Below are 19,105 nucleotides of genomic sequence, written 5' to 3' on the forward strand. Positions count from 1 at the left end.
ATTTGTTTATGCCAAGAATTGACCAAAACTGCTGTCTGGGGTTACAAAAACTTAAATGCTGTTTTGTCTGCAAACTGCGCCCACAAGAAGAACAATGCCTTTTTAATCATTTAGAACTGCACAGCTGCAGACTTAATTTGAACATTTAAAAAATCTCCAAAATATGAAAGGGCTTTTAATGCCCGGTCATTGGTGCCCACTTTACAGCCATTTGTTGAGAAAAAGGTTATAAATCTTGGATACTGACGTTGTAGCTTTGTCTTGAAATAGGGTACCTACCGGTATTCAAGGTCACTGCAAATCCCGTATACATCTATTTACCAACAGGGAGACTTTTGGTTGGGTCTGAGCATGCAAGATTGGACCAAGGAGAAAGAAGATATTGTCTGAACAAGCCTTAGAGATCTGAAATGACCTTGAACTAGAAAATTAGTTTTTTTTCATTGCACATCCCTTACCTATATGTCTTCTTGAGGTATAATCTGAGTGGAAGAGAAATTATAGTCCAGAACCTGATATTATATGGTGTGTACAAGGATTTTTCAAAGCCGTGTGATTCAACCCTGATCTTTGTCTTTGACCTAAAATCTTTGTTGAAGGTTACTGCACATCCTTAATGAAAATGCAGCAGAAATATGGCCATAGGAAAATAATATATGATTTGAACTAGGATTGATTTTACACTGCTACTGTACGTACAAGCAGACGTTTGGTAAAATCTGAACAAGACTGGGCCAAATTCATGTATAGAGAAAATATTGTCCACCAAGCAATTTTGTTGTCTAAGATCTGCTATGAATTTAACATTTGACTGTGTGTCACTAGATACCCTTCAAAAAAAAAAAATAAAGGCACTTTGCTGGTTAACTATATCTAATTTGTTAAGGGGAATAATGGCTCTGGACAAATGTTGTCAGGCAAACGGACACCGATCACCAATCATCACCCCCCCCCCCCCACCCCCGAGATCCGTGCATGGGGTACTGTAGTAAAACTAAACTTACTTTTGAAATTGAGCTTGAAAGCGTAAAGATGTTTTAAATGTGATGTAGTTTCTTAGAAACTAATGGGCACTTCAAATCCAAATTTTTAAAGTACTGTTTCAGCGTTGTCCTTGGTAATGATACTTTGATACTTTTTTTAGAAGTTGTGAAGAATGGGCACCAAAAAAAGAGAAAAAAAACAGTTCCACATTTTTTCACAAAGGTGGAATAGAGACTCTTTTTCAACCAAAATTATTAAGCAAAAGTAGCAATGTTAAACCTTAAAATTGAAAAAATGAACATACAGTTTAACCCTTGGCAGTTTCTTTATTTCCATTAATAGAAGTTACACACGCACACACATACAAACTACAGAAAACTTCATTATTCTACACAAATTTATATAGCCTAAAATGACAGTTTGAGAAGATGAACACTCTCTCGCAGACCCTCTCTGAAGCACAATTATCAGCAAACAAGTATCCAAAAAGCTAGTCCATCACCTTTTGTAATATATTTGAGGTACATTTAGAACTAATGGCATTACAACATGCCAAATTTTACAGTACAATTTTTCACAATTATAGTTAAACTGTTCATTCGAAAGCAAGAAAAAATTTCATCAATAACATAAGAGATCAAAAGAAGCTGCATATTGAAAATAAAATATGTGTCCTTAATTACTGATCACATTTTGTGATGTTTTTCCGGTTTTTTACAAATCGGTAAAATATATATTAAAATATACTGTATATACAGTTATAAAATATGTATACATATACATGAGTCTTCTGGAAAAAAAAGTGTGTAACTTAACCTTTACAGGATATGGAAAGGTAAATGAACAAATACAGTTACATGGACTACAAGTTAAAATGTGTAAACAACTTTCTATTAGAGGGGTCCATCTATCTATGACATAAATTCACTACCAATATAATCCAATGATATATGTATATATCAAAATGCCCTCATGATATACATGGACTCCTATGCAGATGTGGGTCCATGGTAATATTACATCAGATTAAATTGTTTGGGATGTTGTCTAATGAATTGACAGCTTTCGATACTCTAGTTGATGTAGTTGCTGATGCAGCTTTGATGAATAAAGACCATTCAAATGCATTATGCTGTCCAGTGAAACTGAATATTAGTTATTTTGCATACAGTCACACAAATTCACTTCATACTGCTTATGGAAAGCACAAAAAATGTCAACACAGCAAAAAAAAATAAAAATGATCAAAATAAAACCCAGCATTGTCTTATCTTATTATCACCACCTGGCACCATCTCCCATCCCTTAAATGAACAAGATCAACTGATTATGCTCAACTTTTGCAAATATATTAAAGCAAAAACGTCCAATCACAGCTTTCCATAAACTGCCTTTGACTGGTTCACAACTGAAATTGACATTTACCATAAAGTCAGTGCCATGGAAACTGTGCAGAGGTTAAAAGGTCAGTCACAAACATTAAATTTACATACTGTCACTTGGGAATAAAAGTGGTGTACAATAAATATAACCAAGTTTAAAATAAAGTATGTATAATAAAACCAATTAAATAAAAAGCTGTTACAAGTTAGTTTCAATAATTTAAAAATGTCACACATATGAACGTAACAGATAATTATTTCTAGATGTGGATATTTAGACACATATCAGACCATTCAAATACATGCATAACACAGAAAAACAAATTCAAATGTTTGTGTCATTCTAACAGTTCATATATGGGTGTACATTTGTATATTGTCGAGACAGATCAATGTAGTACATGCAACAAAGTGGAAAAAAAACAATAGCACATACAATACATATACATGTACTAGATTGGGAAGCATTTGAAGAATTTCCTTATGATGATATCCCATGTACAGGTACATTATTTAACAATCTTAAAGGAGTCCATTATAAATTACTAACTAACAATTCAAAAACAATATGCTGTTGATGCTACTTGTCTTAAATACCCAGCAGCCATCTTTGAGATCGTTCATTTCCATTTTAAATGCATCGCTACTGTAAATACTTTCAATAACAGGACTCTACATTTTCAATTAATAAAATGTTCATGTTTCTTATAAAAGCTGATAAAAATAAACGAACAGAACACAGATAACAAAATCCCAAAGTGCAGAAGCACCAAGCAATTGATACCTGTTGTGTGGAAGAAAAAAATATGAACAGGTATAAATACAAAATCATGTCTGCTCATTCATGCAAAGCCGTCAAATGTATAACATCTCTCACCCTACACATCTAAAAATAGACAAGAGTCTGAATTTTTTTTTAAACAAGAACACATTTTACTACAGTTTGTTTCAACTGTACAATTAAAAGGCAATTATTATAAAAATCATTTAAAAGACATGATCCCTAGGACACTAAAAATTTGACGTGTCATAATTTTTTATTTTTTCTAACTTTTAAAAAACATGCAGTTTCAATAACTCAGTAAAGTTCTGTCTATGGGTAAAAGCATGTGTGAATATTAAACATAGAGATAACTCTTTGTTTAATTATTAAAACAACATAGCCTATGGAGTAAGGCTTTAACAATCTGTATTAGAAAAAAACAATAACAAAAATATTGTTAATGTCACGAGAGAGTGGTAGAAAAACAACAGGCGAAACATTAATATCATCAACAACCGACAAGTTTGTTGTTTAAGCTAGCAACGTAACATGGCGAGTGTGGAGATTCTGTTTGGGAACACATGGTGATTCATGTCCATTGAACATAGCTACTAGATGTGTGATAGAAATGGATATCTACGAAGGCGACAAGTTTCACAACGAGAAAGTGAGGACACTTTGCCCTAATTCGGGGCCTTAATTATTAAATATCTATATATGTATATGGTGATGATCCATCTATCCTATGGGTCTTCATAAACTTTTCCTTTCTTCAGGCATCACCATACACAGCTTCTGAACAACGGCAGACATGTTTTCTGTGAAGGAAAGCAAAAAAAAAAGAAATTGAAAGTCGACATACACATGAAATATATCGGTAATTTCAATATATTTTACATATAAAATATACTGTACATGTAAATGGAAAACTATTTCACATTATTCTTACCATCAATAGAAAACTAACCTGTACGTTAATTAATTACGGTAATTTATCAAATAATGCTGCAATGTTTACAACCAATAACTTCAAAGCATTGAACCTCATTATCAATTTCTTAATAATGATCATGATTTCCAATTAGAATAATGATGTTAATTAAGTTTCTTTATTTGAAAGACATCTGATCATGTCATTTGTTAACAACGCTGATAGAAACACTGACCAGGAGATGAAACTTATGTTGATGGTCGACATTGTGTCCATCAAAAGGAAACAACAAAAGTCAACCAGTGTTGCCATTTCCTTAAGGCTGTGGACTATATTAAATATCTCGTTGTCTGAAGATATGGAGGGCTTTTACCAAGTCAAAAATATCGACCCAATACTGGGTCATGTAATTATTTATTCTCTTTTTAATTACAAGTGCAAACAGGTTTTATAGACAACCATCCATTTTTTTATCTCCTTTAAAAATCTTAATTTCATGCATTAAAAATTTGATTAGAAACATTTATATTAATTCTTTAAAAATAAAAAAAAATTGTTATCAATTTTAGTACAATGTAGAATGCACTTGGTAAAAATGGCAATGAACTGCTGAGTTTGTGTCAGCAAAACAGTACAAGGGGTGAACACTCCCCCTACGATCTACATTTGTCACAAAGCAATTGTTACAATGCACATTAAGCTACCTTAACACTGCACGTTTCCTTAACAATAAAAGTGTTCCATCAAGCATACAAGGAACAAGCAAGCTTCATTAAATACATGCATGTTAGGTTAATTAAGCAACATCAAAACATTTGCATTCAAACTTGACGGGGACTGATCCACGTATCTTTGACTCCCGGTCAAATTTCAGGTTCGGAACTTTATCAATACCATTCCATGTTTCCTTTCTTGTGAGTCTCATGTATCAAAGTGTCAGACATGACACCATCCGGAACACCTCAAACCTTATGTAAAAGGCCCGAGGTGTTTTGGATGGACGGGACACCTGAGACTGATACCAACAGAATGAGACAGTACATGAACATTCAAGTCATTTCAAAGCCAGATAGTGGACCATCCCAACATACATGTACCACCACATTTTTTGAACAGTATATAACAGGGGCACCAAAAAACACTCTCAGCATTAAAGACAAGCTTATAATACATGTAATTAGTTTTTAATTAATGCAGGATTTCATTGCAATTTGTCTTCCATGTTTTAAATAAGTATGTTAATATAAACTAAAATATTAACGAAAACTTATTTTAAATTTCCTCATTTTCATTTTCATTCATTTAACTACGTGTATTACCGTATATCTGGATTTTTTCATGTGTCACAAAATTTGCGAAAAAGGGGAAAATGTGTAGCATTTTAAATTTGCACCAGTCATATTTGCGATTTAAAAAGTTTCTTATAGAAAATAATACAGATTATAATTTCTGCGTATTCAAAAATTTGCGATTTAAAAGACATCATGAAAAAAGTGAAAATTAGATCCTTGCAAAAATTACCAGATATATGGTATTTTCCATATTTTTTCTCTCTATTCCTCAACCCTATAAATTTTAAACCCTAAAGATGCATGGTGTCCATTATTCATATTTAAATTTTTTTGTGATTGTCATAGAAATTGCATACATGTAAATTATCATGTTTTGAAAGGTTAACCCCACATTTCATGAGGATCAGAAATTGTTAATAAAATTAATCTATAACTTTATCGATCTTATTTCAAAAGCTCCTTTTTTCATGTATTAACAATTTTAAATTAATAGACTAGAATTTAATGCATACAACACTTTTTAAAGTATACCGATAACTTTGCGGCCTATAGTTGAGAAAATATCCTGAATTCAAAATTGCAGAGATATTTTCTCTTGGGACACAGAAAAAAACCACACACTATATATATGCAGCAAATGCACAATGGGGCCACAAATCATGTATCGATACTACTCTACAACACAGAGAGAGTGGAGTTGTCAACAAAAAGCAGATTAACTGGAGTAACAATCCGCAGATAGGAAACAGAGATAAAACATGAGGAGTGATTTACATGGAATCAGTCCTGAGCTTGTTTCTCTTCCTCTGGTATAACAACAAACAACTTCTGGAGAAACAATTCACCCTTCTCTGTAACAAGAATGAAATACAATGCATTGCACTATATCAAATTCATGTTGATGAATGATCACATTTCCATGAGCACATCATGTTATTTTCCTACATGTAAAAGCAAGACAAATGAGTACAAGTATTTACTTGTATGATTTGTTAAACCTATAGCTCCCTCTTGCATTGCTTCTTTCTCATTTATCTAATTGTGTACAAGCAAGCAATGGCAGCAGACATTTATCTAAGACAAACATTTAAAACATACTGATATATACTCCATCAGTAATTTTTCTCCCTAATAAAGCAGCTCTACTTTCAGTTTGCTTGCTCCCTCTGTGTATCTGTAGACATAGCTTATTGGTGTACATAGTGTAAGCAGTGTTTTCATTACCTAACATAAAGCTTAGATGTCTTTAATACGACCCTACCCCATTCACCAACCCCCCCCCCCCCCCCCCCAAAAAAAATACCAAAACAGTCTAACCAATAAGCCTTATTTGTGATGACTGGAGAGCCAACTGGACTTGCCACTGTCAAGATTCTACATGTTCAGACTTTAGAACTCAAATTGCTGTTGAAACGTACAGTAAAAAGTTTTATACAGGTGTTGGATTAATCAAGTTCCCCTGTACTTTATATCAAGTCATAACTTCCAGAAACATCATCTCTGACTTTCTGTTATGAATATTTTTTTCAATTTCAAATAAATACCAACTTTTTTTTGTTTGTTACAAAAACATGTATTCAATGTTTATCATCTTTCTATTCCCTGTTTGAGAATGTACATGTAATCAATTCTATTACCTACTGATTGTATCGGGCAAAGATTTGTGCAGCAATGGACATACCTATAAATCTGTTAAAGTCCTTGGGTTTGCTGGTCCAGTATATAAACACGATATATACCGGAATACCAGTGGCAATGATGGCGCAGCCTATTCCTATAATATCAAAAGTAATACATGTATCAAATAAAAAGTGATAAGCAAAGTAACATTTATACACACTTATTCACTTATTTTAAACCAATAAACATTGATGCTGTTTTAATAGAAATCTCACTATCAGATTTGTGGGTCTAGAAAATTTTATTACACAGGAGTAATCTCTCTTCCTGTGACAGTGACCCACAAAAAATGTCCTCTCAAACAGGTCACAAATACAGACCCATCCTCCATTCCCCCCCCCAAACTTTACAGTAGAACATTGATTCCTTTAAAACTGTGATCGATACATACCTGTTTCGGTTGGTATAGTAGTGAAAGGAATAACAACCAACATTATCGTCACCAGGCAGTAGATAATGGGCCACACCAACGCAACCTACAGAAAAGAAACATTTCCCCATTTTTCAATACATGTACGTAATAGTGGGTATATGAAAAGTATTAGGCATTTGTTGGCAAAACAGAAATGTCAGAAACTCCCCTTGCACCTTCTTTACATAAATATTACTAATACATAAATTGGAAAACCATGTATCAATAAAAACAATTCCATTCAATGTTTTATTTATTGTGTGTAAAAAAAATTCTACACAATACCTTAATAGGTCTGTGTGCGTCAGGTCTAGTTTTGCGGAAATACAGTAGAGTAGCGACCGAGAGTCCAATAGCCAACCAGTTAACGAAGCTCACATAGTTAATGAGAGCCTCCATATCAGACGACACGAGATAAACCAAGGAGAACAGCCCCTAAAACAAAGAATAACCTTTAATATAACATGTTCTTTGAATGTTCAAAGATAAATCCTTTTCTTTTTTTTCAATAAAATCTTTTTTTTTCAGAGGTAACAATGCATAATTGAACTCTTTCCATCACTTTTCATCCACAAATCAAATTGACAACAGAATGATGTTACTGTTGCCTCTTCTAAATCATATTCAATTTCATGAAAATGATTGGTTAGGTAAAATAGAAAATCCATGTAGATACTTGCCATGAAAAGTACAGCAGGCATGGGGGTTAGTCGCTTCACGGACACATAGCTGAGGACCTTGGGCATGTGTCCCTCCCGTCCACCCACGAAAAAAAGCCTACATAATCACACAAACAATTTAATCAAATAAATTTCATCAATACAAAGAGAAAGAGAAAATTTTTGGCACTATTTCAATGTTCATTAAATGACTCCTCATTAAACATCATACTGTACCTGGCTGAAGTAAAGAGGATGCCATTCACACCTCCAAACGTGGAGAGTGAAACAAACACAGGCATGATCCACCACATTATTCCGTACAGTCTTTTAGAGAACATCTACAATATGCAATTCAAAACTATAACAACCATTAATTAAGAACCATCGATTTTTAATTTTAATTTTAATGCCAAAATAGGGTTCTAATTTACTCATACTCATCAATTTGTAAAAAAAATTATTAAATTAACATTTTATCGGTAATTCCTTTAAAGATGTTCTCCATTTCTGTCAAATGTTAAAATACATGAATAATTGTTCTTTAATGTTCATGTTTAACACATACATGTATACACTGGTATAAATGCATGTCTGTGAAGATCCATCAAGTCAAAAATACTTGAAGTTTTTTATTTAACTGAAGTAAAAAAGTCACCTTATTTGGTCAAGAAAACCCCTGGGCTTTCAATTTTAGCAAATACCATAGACTAAACTCTTGTTGTCAAGATTAATTTCAAATATATCATTTGCAAGAATCAACCTTTTGAATATCCCTGATTATCAGGACTAGAGCAAATATAATAAATTCTACCAACCAAATTCACAAAATTTCTTAAGTGTCCAGCATGAATTGTTATCTTTTAGTCCAAATTGAGATTCAAGGTGTGACAAAATTTGATTTCACCCTTGTACACAAAAATGCCCCATAACATTCTAAACTTTAGGTTAGATGTACTTTCAAATCTAATTTCAAATTTGTCCATTTATTGGGAGAGAAGGGGGTGTTAATTTAACATACATGAAGAATTGTTGTTCTTTTAATTAGCATGAACTGATTAATAGGGGAGTGGGTTTGTTGGTTATATATGTTCCATACAGGTATTTCCAGTTCTCTTTACATATACTGGGTAACTAAAAGTAATTTAAGTGGGAAAGAGTTTGTTGTGTATGTTTTTATGCATGTACATCAAATATTTCCTTTCCTTTTGGCATATGGACCAATACTTACAACTGCTACAGCAGCTCCTCCTAGGATTTCAGGGGGAGTAACTGTGGTGAAGTAAGCCACATTGGCCAAAACGTAAACCACAGTCACCGTGATAATTGAACTCCATATAGCCTTAGGCAAGTTCCTACAAAAGAGGGAATGCAATATTTATCAGGACCAGAAAACAACCAGGAAAAAGGTTCATTGAAGTATGCTGGTGATGGGTAAAACATACAGAATCTGCTTCAGTTGATATACACACATGCTTTAAGAAATGATGTTTGTATTATATAATATAACTACAAAGTTGGAAGATTGAAGAAAGGGGCTGTTGTTACCATGTTACCATATGATTGTGTCGATATATCAAATAATCAAGATGAAATAAATGAGAAGAAAGACAGAAAATATATTAATTCAAATTCATCATACACTAGGCTTGCCCATAATATATTTGTTACATGCTCTAATTAATCGGAAAAATTAAGTAAGGGCTCAGAATCCATTTTCTGAACACAAGAAAGGGCAGTACACACAGGGACCAGTATTGAGTATGTACATGTTAAACTCATTATTCTAGGGGTTGTTTTTTTCTCTCCCTCACTTCTGCTGTAAATTAGCTTTTTCATTGTCGGCACCTCCCCCCTCTCCCAGCTAACACACAATTTTTTTTAAGCCAAGAAGTGAATGACCTTGATTTAATCCTCAGTTTCCTACGTAAATACTGTAATCCACACATCCACCACCTAGCTGACAAAAACTTTTGGTCTGATCGTCCGATTCATAAGGGAGGAACTTTCTCCCTATTTATCTACGAAATATTTGTCTTTCCTTGACCATGTAAACAAATTGTTGACAGAGTACTTCGTGAGTAAAGAGGCTAAAAATGCTACCTTATTAGATGAAATGAGAGCTCAAAATGGGGAGATTTCATTACAGATGAAAACTACATTAATTTAATCCTATTCTTTTGTTTTGTTCTTATTTTGTTTTTTTTTGTCAATTACAAAGTCAATGCATGCGTAATTTGCACTTGCTGCGTATTTCCGACAAGCATAACAATTGTTTATAGTGGGGTCAATGTCTTATAGCAGGCTGCACTGGTTTTAGGAAATTGGGCTTCCATGATTAAGATTACATGATATTTTCAAGTGCTTTCGTAAAAGAGAGAAGTATTTTATACCATTCACCTTGCAATCATATTGTGTCTGTACAATGTATTACATTACACAAGCATTTATATAATGTCAGTGTAATTACACTTCAATTCAGTACAACCTTGAAATCTGATTTTGGGGATGTGGTGTTGCTCTTTGAAAGTCATCCAGGATTTGTGCTCTATCAAACTTATATATACATGTGGCCTACATGTACCCCTTTAGGTTTATGTCATAAATACAGGTGTATAAATCTATAGGTTTCTGCACTAATGTCATCACAGGTGCACAATCGCAGGTAATTCACTTTATGCAATAGGATTTTCTAAATATTCCATGGATAGTGTAAATGTGTCATTTATTGATAGAATCGTTTTTAATATATATAAGATACTGTATACCTACGCAATTTTCTAATTATTGGAGAAGCAATAGTTCTACTTATTGGAGATAGAAATAGTTGTTATAGTGCCAAAATTTATCATGCAAAAAATCTGTTTTGACATAAGGGACAAATGAGGCTCTTATCTTGTGACCTAAATCACTCATTTTGGAGCCAAGTATTGGGGGGGGGGAGGGGGGGAGGCTGTAAAAATTAAGATTTTTCTTTGTACTCACTTGAATGGGTCTTTCAATTCTTCAATGACATAGTTTAAGTAGTTCCTGCAAACAAAACACAATTTCATTGTAGTGTGCTTACAGTTTCTTATAGTATGCAAGCAACATAGCAGCTTCCCCAATCTAATTTGACATGTCATAACCAGTATGACCCACATATGCCATGCATTAATTTTAATTAAGGTAGATGTACTAAGGTGAGTGTCCTACATTTTTAGCATCACTCACTGCCACCTCAGGTATGTTAATTACCAACCAGGTCAACCTGAAATATCTCTGCTTAACCTGATGTACAATGTAACACAGAGATGACCATTTATTTGACCGTTCATTGGAGCAGGCTTTTAATAAAAAAAATGCTTCTGTCAGCATGTAAAACACATTTCATTCATTGTGCTGTCACTGCACAGCAATGATGGTAGTACACTTCATTAATTAAATGTATGCCAAAAAGATCCTTATACCGTTCCCCTAACCCAGCACACCTACTTTCAATCCAATTTCTATAAAGTCTTAAGATTACTTAGATTTTTCATTTAAAAACTTAAAATCAAATTGCAAGCTTGTTTTAGGAGAGGTGTGAAAAATTCACTTTTTTTCTTAAGAAATTTCTATTTTTCATGCCCGTTTTAGTTTTAACTTGCATGGCCATGTCATATATTCTCTAACCAAATACATGCACCAGATACCATAATTCAAATTTCTTTCATTTTTTTAATTTCAAATCTTTAGTTATTTTTCATCTCTTTGTAGTTATATGAGCATGTATGGATACAAATGATGGTAGTCTGCATGCCAACACATTATAGTATATCTTCAGGCTGGTATTTTTATTATCTAGAATCAGTCTGCAAAGTCATCTATCTACTACATTTACATTCTCTTTTCAATCAGTGCCAAATACTGACTGTTAACTAGGGTACAACTATGCAACATGTATTCAATATATAAAGTGTGAAGTCAAACATTTCTAATTCAGACTGTCAGCTTGTCAAATAAATTACATGCAATTGTAAGAATGTAATAGTGCCCGAATTCTTGTCCTCTTTGGCAAACTGAATACATAACCCTAAGGTGCTTACAGATATTAATCAGTCTCTGGATTAATTCTAAAGGTAACCTGCTTCAATCAATAGGAATCAATCAGATTTACTGGCAGTCTTGTTGAAGATTAGTCTGATCGCACACTGCTAATAATCTGATGCAACAGTCGACAGAAAACAGAACTCGTAACCTTGCGATATACCCTGGAAAAATGCCTAGCATTGAGTATGCGTATTTTAAAGTTACTACAATGTTTGCAAACATTGGTTTAAAAAAGAGGCACATGAGAGTTTCATCATCCAGTATTGATTTTTTTATCTAAAGTTAAACAACCTATCCCATCGCAATTGACGCAGTTGGTTCGACCATCGATATTACGCAATAACATTACATTTTACGTACATATCTTTAACAATGCAAATGCCCTGCATACCATAGGAAGGGCAAATCTGATGCAAAGTTGTAAACATTATGTGAATCTTGTATGTTCTTATCTATTTATTGATTAAAACCATTGTTTGAGATTATTTATCCATCAAAGTGTCAAAACACAATTGATTTCCAGCAACTGATGCTCCCGAGAGAAAGGCTTTCCCCCGTTTCAAAACACAAGATGGACATTCATCTTCTTGGACTGTCTACATGATTCTCAAGTGCAAGTCAATTTCTTGAAGTAGAGCACTCTACAAAATCAGTCCTCTAAATATAATCGGCTTGGATCAGAATAGTACTGCGTTGAAGGTGAAGAGTTATCTGAGGCCACAATGCGTAGATGATATAGCCAACAACAACATTTTATAGATCAAGGACTTCAACGTAGTCCTAATCTAGCACACTTACTGCCGATTGCCATGCAAGTCTACAGGTCTTTAAGTCTAATTATTAATAATATTGTCAGCAGAGACCTGTATAACATGAATCTGGTACAGCAACTGAACATTTGATTCCAACTATAAGAGACTTAATTTAGTTTGAATTCACATACCTTAACAAAATTATCTTTGTACCCTTTAACTGCTAAGAAGACTTTCATTCAAATTCATTGTGCCACATCCTCTCTCTCTCTCTCTCTCTCTCTCTCTCTCTCTCTCTCTCTCTCTCTCTCTCTCTCTCTCTCTGTAATATGAAACAAGCTTACCATCCATTGTAGGCAAAGAGACCTTGATAAAAAGCCACACTAATTTTTCCTATGTTGGTTTCAGTGTTAACGAAAGGATCCATAAAGTACTCATATTCACCTGAAAAAACAATAATTGAAATGATATCTTATAACCAAATGCACAACAACATTCTACAAGGTGTATTCATTAGCATAGATCTAAAAGGCACTGTTGGAAGTACCAGATTTAGTTCTAGTTCATTATGAACCATATTTGAAAACTGATCTAATTAATAATTACACTGTAAATGGAAAAAAATAGCATGCTCAAAACTTAATGTGTACATGAATCAGCAGAGAAGAGATAAATGTAAAAGGTGCTATACACATGTGATTTACCCTAATTTGAGTATGTTTACAGTTAACGTGTATGCAATAATTAGCAGCGCAGTCAGTGCAAGGCTTTAAATATCATTCATTCATAATAATTTTCTATTCAAAGATTTCAGATTCAAAATGGACATGCTTTAAAATAAGGCTGAAGGAGAGGATATACGTGTATATCAATTAAGCATTGATCCACATAGCTGGGGGTACTATACTTTAGGTGATGATCTATGAACAAAATCTTTGACCTCCACATGGAAAATTGTAGGTGTCTAACAATTACGAATGATGATGGAAAGTTACATCAGAAAGCCAGTTTTGGATATCAAAACCTTGTTTAGTTTGTCAGTACAACATAATCCATCATGACCATGTGACACTTTCTAAGTATCGGTACTAGCACAATACAAAGGCCAGTCCTTTGTGTGGAAGTTTTAATACTGGTTTAATGCAGGAAGAATTAAGAGAGAATTATTCGGGATCTAGAATTCATACATAATAGGTGAAAATATTTAAGACGAAACATAAAAGATCCTCTGTTTTGTGATGATAAGGCTTTAAAGGATAAAACTAAAATTCAACATGACCAAACTTTTAAAAATCTCACAATTTTATCCTCGCTTTCTTTAATGAACTTGCCAGGTCATTTAATTAAGTCACCTATGCAGTAACTGAACACAGAAGGCACATGTTTTAAGTCAGTGATGTTCTACAAGTCGAATCCTGACATGAACATGTTCAGTTAGAAGTAAGAAGACCAAGGCAGTCTGACAACAGGATACACAGGATTAATACATCCTGTGTTCTTTTGTACTTAACTTGTTTTCCAAGTATTCCAGATTTCCCTAACTGTCGCATTCTTGTTCTTTTTTAAATCAAACCTTACATAACTTTCTACAAAGGGGTTTGACAATAACTTATACACAAATGAACATTTTCCATGGATATATGGAGGTATGGTATGCATGGCATTAAATTACATTTATATGCAGTACATGCCATACATGAAATGCATCAGGTAGTAAGAATACAATGTGTTAAGAAAGATTAGCTGCACAGTCTTGTCCTATCACAGCAAGATCAAATAAGAGAAGCTACAATGATTTAACCAGGCACTGCCACAATACAACATCCCTCTTCTATATTCCTGTCAGCCCCCTCACAGCTGACGGACATCAAACTATTAATTTTTTTTTCCCCCGCAAGGACACAAAAGAGTTAATTACGTGCTCCGTTCAACTTTCTCGTTTATACTTCCAACAAATCGCTTCATGCCCAGCGACATGGGTGTTAGCTTTTATAGATGTTGTTTTGGCAAGATTGTGTTTCCTTGTCGCTTTTGTGTTATCGCGGGTACAGGGATATATTATACAGGAACATTGTTACCAAAATGAATAAGATGTATACTATTAACTTATGCCATATATCTGTCAGAAAAATTTCAATCAGTCTTTAATTTCTAACAAAAATACCCTCCTACGGGCGGCTGACGCTTGAGGTTACTTACCCCGCCCGATCTGTACGAATCCTGTGATGATGATGAGGGCGAGGGCCAACATTTTGGCGTACGTGAAGACATCTTGGACGCGAGTTGCCCATTTCACACTGGCACAGTTCACGAAGGTCAACACCACTGCAACGTACACAAAAAAGTCATTAGAAATCATATGCAAATCAATCTTTATAATTAAAATTATTATCTAACTTCTCTCAGCTCTAAAAAATAAAACTGGAGTAACATGTTGAAATGTGTGTGATAACTACTTTACATCATTGGCGAACATAAGAGAGATTAATTATTCACTCACATTGAAAACAATTGCATATATAAATGAAGTATACTAATTAGAATTACATTTTTCTATGTCTTCTTCAGCTTCTTAAACTACTTAACTTTACGCATATAATACATGTGCAGTTAATCAATGTCTGTGAAAATCATCCATGCATAGCCATGCACCGTTAATGGTTTAAAGAACGGCATGGGAATATGGGAATAAGAACTTTATCAATGAAAGATTCATTCACTTGTGCTAAATTCTTATTGAACAAAAAATATGTTTATGTTCAGTTTGTAAAGGTGGGTGGGGGGGGGGGGGGGGGGTTAATCTACAAATATGCTTTAATGTTTTCCCTGCCAAAATAATAATTCTAGTTCTCACTACCTAGCTCTACCTGCTGTAAAGATTTAATGTGTACGTGCAGGTTCTCTCTTTTTATGGTTCATGTCTTCTGCACTGTCTGTAGCACTAAGTGCATAGCATGTTGAGGGCAGAAGCATTTTAATAAAAACATGTGTAAATTTTTCTAGCTGTTTCAAACTCCTGTGAAATTATCATTGGCATCTTGTTCAATATTTATGAAACATTCAAACAGGCAAGGCATTAAATATGTAATAGTATTGAACATTTCTTAATATTACCAGTGCAATTAAGATTGCATTATTTTTTTTAGATTTGCATAATTATGTAAATAACCAAACTTGTTCATCTGTTCTATTGTCAAAAAATTCATTATTCTCTCAAAACGATATGCCCAACCCATGGGGAAAAAAGTACAAAATTCCTATTGTTAGAACTATATTTCCTTGAAATGGTAAATGAAAATTTGACATCCTCCAAATCGTGATATAATCAATGTAATAAATCAAAGTAGAATATATTTGAAAATTCAAACAAAAATTAATTCATGTATCATTTCCTGCTTTCTTTAAATTACCTCTATAAGACCATACACCTACCCAGTATGTGGCTCAATAAACGACTCAAAGTTAGTCACATTTCAGTTTGAGAAATAAGTAGAAAAGGGAAGTAAAAATACTTGAACGAGACAACCCATTAAGCATTAACCACCCAAAAGGGCAAAAACTTCCTCACAGTCTACATGACAACAATCACAATTCAATTGTTCAGAGAAGTGATGTACAAATGAAACAGGGGCTTGAGAACTACCAATTATAAAATTGTTTCCCCCAAATCAATAAATGAATCGCTTAAGGCAAAAATCACAACTCACTCTGACAAATAATTTTGCTAATCAATAGATTCAAATATACATATACTTGTCTTAATCATTATGTTAATGAACAAAATATTGTTACTTCAAAACGTATTATGAAACACAATTATAATTATTTTTCTTCTAATTATCACTCAGCAATGTGGTTATTCTTTGATGATCATCATGATGCAATATTCTTGTTTACCTCGATCTATTAAGTTTATACAGCTGTTTAGTGCGGTTGTGATTTTCTTCAAGAATAATAAGATTGAACCCTGGCATGAACACTCTTTTGTAGTGATAAAACAAGATGGGAGTGATGAGCCCCATCTTAACAAATTAACAAAACATATAATGGCAGTAATATGGTATATACAACATGGCCACATGTGCATATTGCATCATCACAATGTCAAGGTCATATTCTACCCACGATCATGCCTTAAGGAAGAAGAGAGTTTGAGGAAATATTTTCTATTATTCTACTAAAACTTACATATGCATACAGCAGCCAGGAGACGGACTGCCACATCTGGCTGATCACAAGTGGGAAACAAAGGTTCTATCACATAATAGGCAAACGTGAGTGCTACAATGGCCTGAGAACACGGTCTCACGATCATGCATTCTACCCAGAGTCGTAGAAACGCAACAAACGGCCCAAAGGCTTCGTACAAGTAGGCATAGTCGGCTCCAGACTTTGTGATCATGGTACCCAGTTCGGCATAACAATATGCCCCAATCATAGAGTAGAGACCACACAGTATCCATACTATTAGAGACAGTCCCACGCTCCCGCATCCCGCTAAAACACCCCGAGGGCTGACGAAGATACCCGACCCAACGATACTTCCTACGATGACGGTTATTCCGTTTAACAGGGAGATCTTCGGTTTCAGATTAATCGTTTCGTCTTCCTTGGCCTCAGATGAATGGTCAGAACCCTGATCCACTGGTTCAGCTTCGTTCACTTTTCGGTAATCCTTTAACTCGGCCATATCTTAAAATAATTATTACAAGTGTTACGTAATTAAGTTATCAATTATTTAAAAGTTATAACAACGATCCACAGTTTGAATCACCAAACAAAAGGTCTGTCCACTTCCAGCCTCAAACACCGCGACAAACACTATGCGTGACTGCAAACACAAAACATAACCACGTTTCAAACTGAATCTCGAGCCCGAAGTTTTTTTTCCATGCACCGGTAACCTGCGTGAGCCGGTTTTGTTGTGTTTTCCAATATTATTTGGGTTATGAATCAGCAAACAAAATTTTGCGTTTCTTGTAAAAATTAAATTCAATTCATCCTTTAAAAACAGAGAGAGAGAGAGAGAGAGAGAGAGAGAGAGAGAGAGAGAGAGAGAGAGAGAGAGAGAGAGAGAGAGAGAGAGAGAGAGAGAGAGTTTTTTATTTACTTTTTTTGTATTTTTCGTTTCTTTTTGCTCCAATATAAGTTTTACTTTAGTCAGCTTTGGTAATGCATTTTATATATACTGGTTTTCTAAAGGTCTCTAATTTGGTAACAAAAGGGTCACTGCGCAAGTATTTACGTTGTTAAAATAGATAACGGGATAGGGGCACTTATTATATAATTGATAAATATTATATTATTATATTGGTTCATATATTAATATTTAGGTAACAAAGATAAAGTCCGTAGGATGCGAACATTTTATAATGTTTTACCTTATCTATACTGAGATTCCGCCTGCATGGCTATATTGCTAGATTTATCTATAGACGCCGGTTATACTGTATATTTATTAATTTTATACTATAAAATTATAGTAATTTTCCCCAGTTTCTTCGATCCCTTTGTTGAAATCATTGTTGGGATTGACATGGGTGATCAGTGTTTGTATTTAGCTCTTTTTTTTTTATTCAAGCCATGCGTTGCATTATGATTGCACTTCAGATGGTTTGGCGTGATATATTCAATTCCCAGATTCGTTTACTCTAGCTTTTAGTGCCACTTGATTTATCGTGTTTATGTATCTTAATTTTGTGTCACACGAAATGATTTTAATTAATGTTTTTAAGAGGGCTGTATAGTCGTGACCATATTTAGACTACATTAACCTCCTCGAGAAGAAGAGCTTTACATAAAGATAAATTGAAAAAAAAATAATATTATAAGTTTGGATATATATAATATTTCAAATAAATAATCGTTAATTGTTGCTATATAAAACTTGATTCTAAAAATTTAATGTTTATCTGATGCCGGAAAATTTGTTGACCTTCAAGCTCAGTTCAACTATAATTTATTGAACATATGATTCGAAAATTAACTATATATACAGTATAAATATTACAATAAAAGTGACGGTCGCTCCGGGCGCCATAATTACAATAATGTATATAAATTGAAGGGGGGTATTGAAATCAACTGTTCTAATAAGCTACCGCTCTCGAATTTCGGCAACAGCTAAATTTAATTAGAGTGAAAAAAGAGTATTAGTTTTTAGTACGAACAAAAAAATA

General features: G+C 33.8%; 1 protein-coding gene across 2 annotated transcripts; it reads right to left on the reverse strand.

Annotated features, from left to right (window-relative positions):
- Positions 1 to 1,290: 1,290 nt before the first annotated feature.
- Positions 1,291 to 17,788, reverse strand: LOC128191620 (large neutral amino acids transporter small subunit 2-like). Of its 2 annotated transcripts, XM_052863786.1 has the most exons (12): positions 17,115 to 17,788; positions 15,126 to 15,251; positions 13,271 to 13,370; positions 11,089 to 11,133; positions 9,335 to 9,458; positions 8,341 to 8,444; positions 8,125 to 8,221; positions 7,730 to 7,879; positions 7,424 to 7,508; positions 7,034 to 7,126; positions 6,127 to 6,203; positions 1,291 to 3,947 (listed from the first exon to the last, which is right to left on the reverse strand). In XM_052863786.1, the coding sequence occupies exons 1-11, from the start codon at positions 17,614 to 17,616 to the stop codon at positions 6,133 to 6,135; spliced, it is 1,497 nt and encodes a 498-aa protein (XP_052719746.1). In that variant the 5' UTR covers positions 17,617 to 17,788; the 3' UTR covers positions 1,291 to 3,947; positions 6,127 to 6,132. The 2 variants fall into 2 exon arrangements, with proteins under 2 accessions (XP_052719746.1, XP_052719747.1); XM_052863787.1 differs by lacking the exon at positions 6,127 to 6,203.
- Positions 17,789 to 19,105: the final 1,317 nt, after the last annotated feature.

This window comes from Crassostrea angulata, chromosome 7 (assembly GCF_025612915.1).
Source record: "Crassostrea angulata isolate pt1a10 chromosome 7, ASM2561291v2, whole genome shotgun sequence".
NCBI classification, from domain to species: Eukaryota; Metazoa; Mollusca; class Bivalvia; order Ostreida; family Ostreidae; genus Magallana; species Magallana angulata.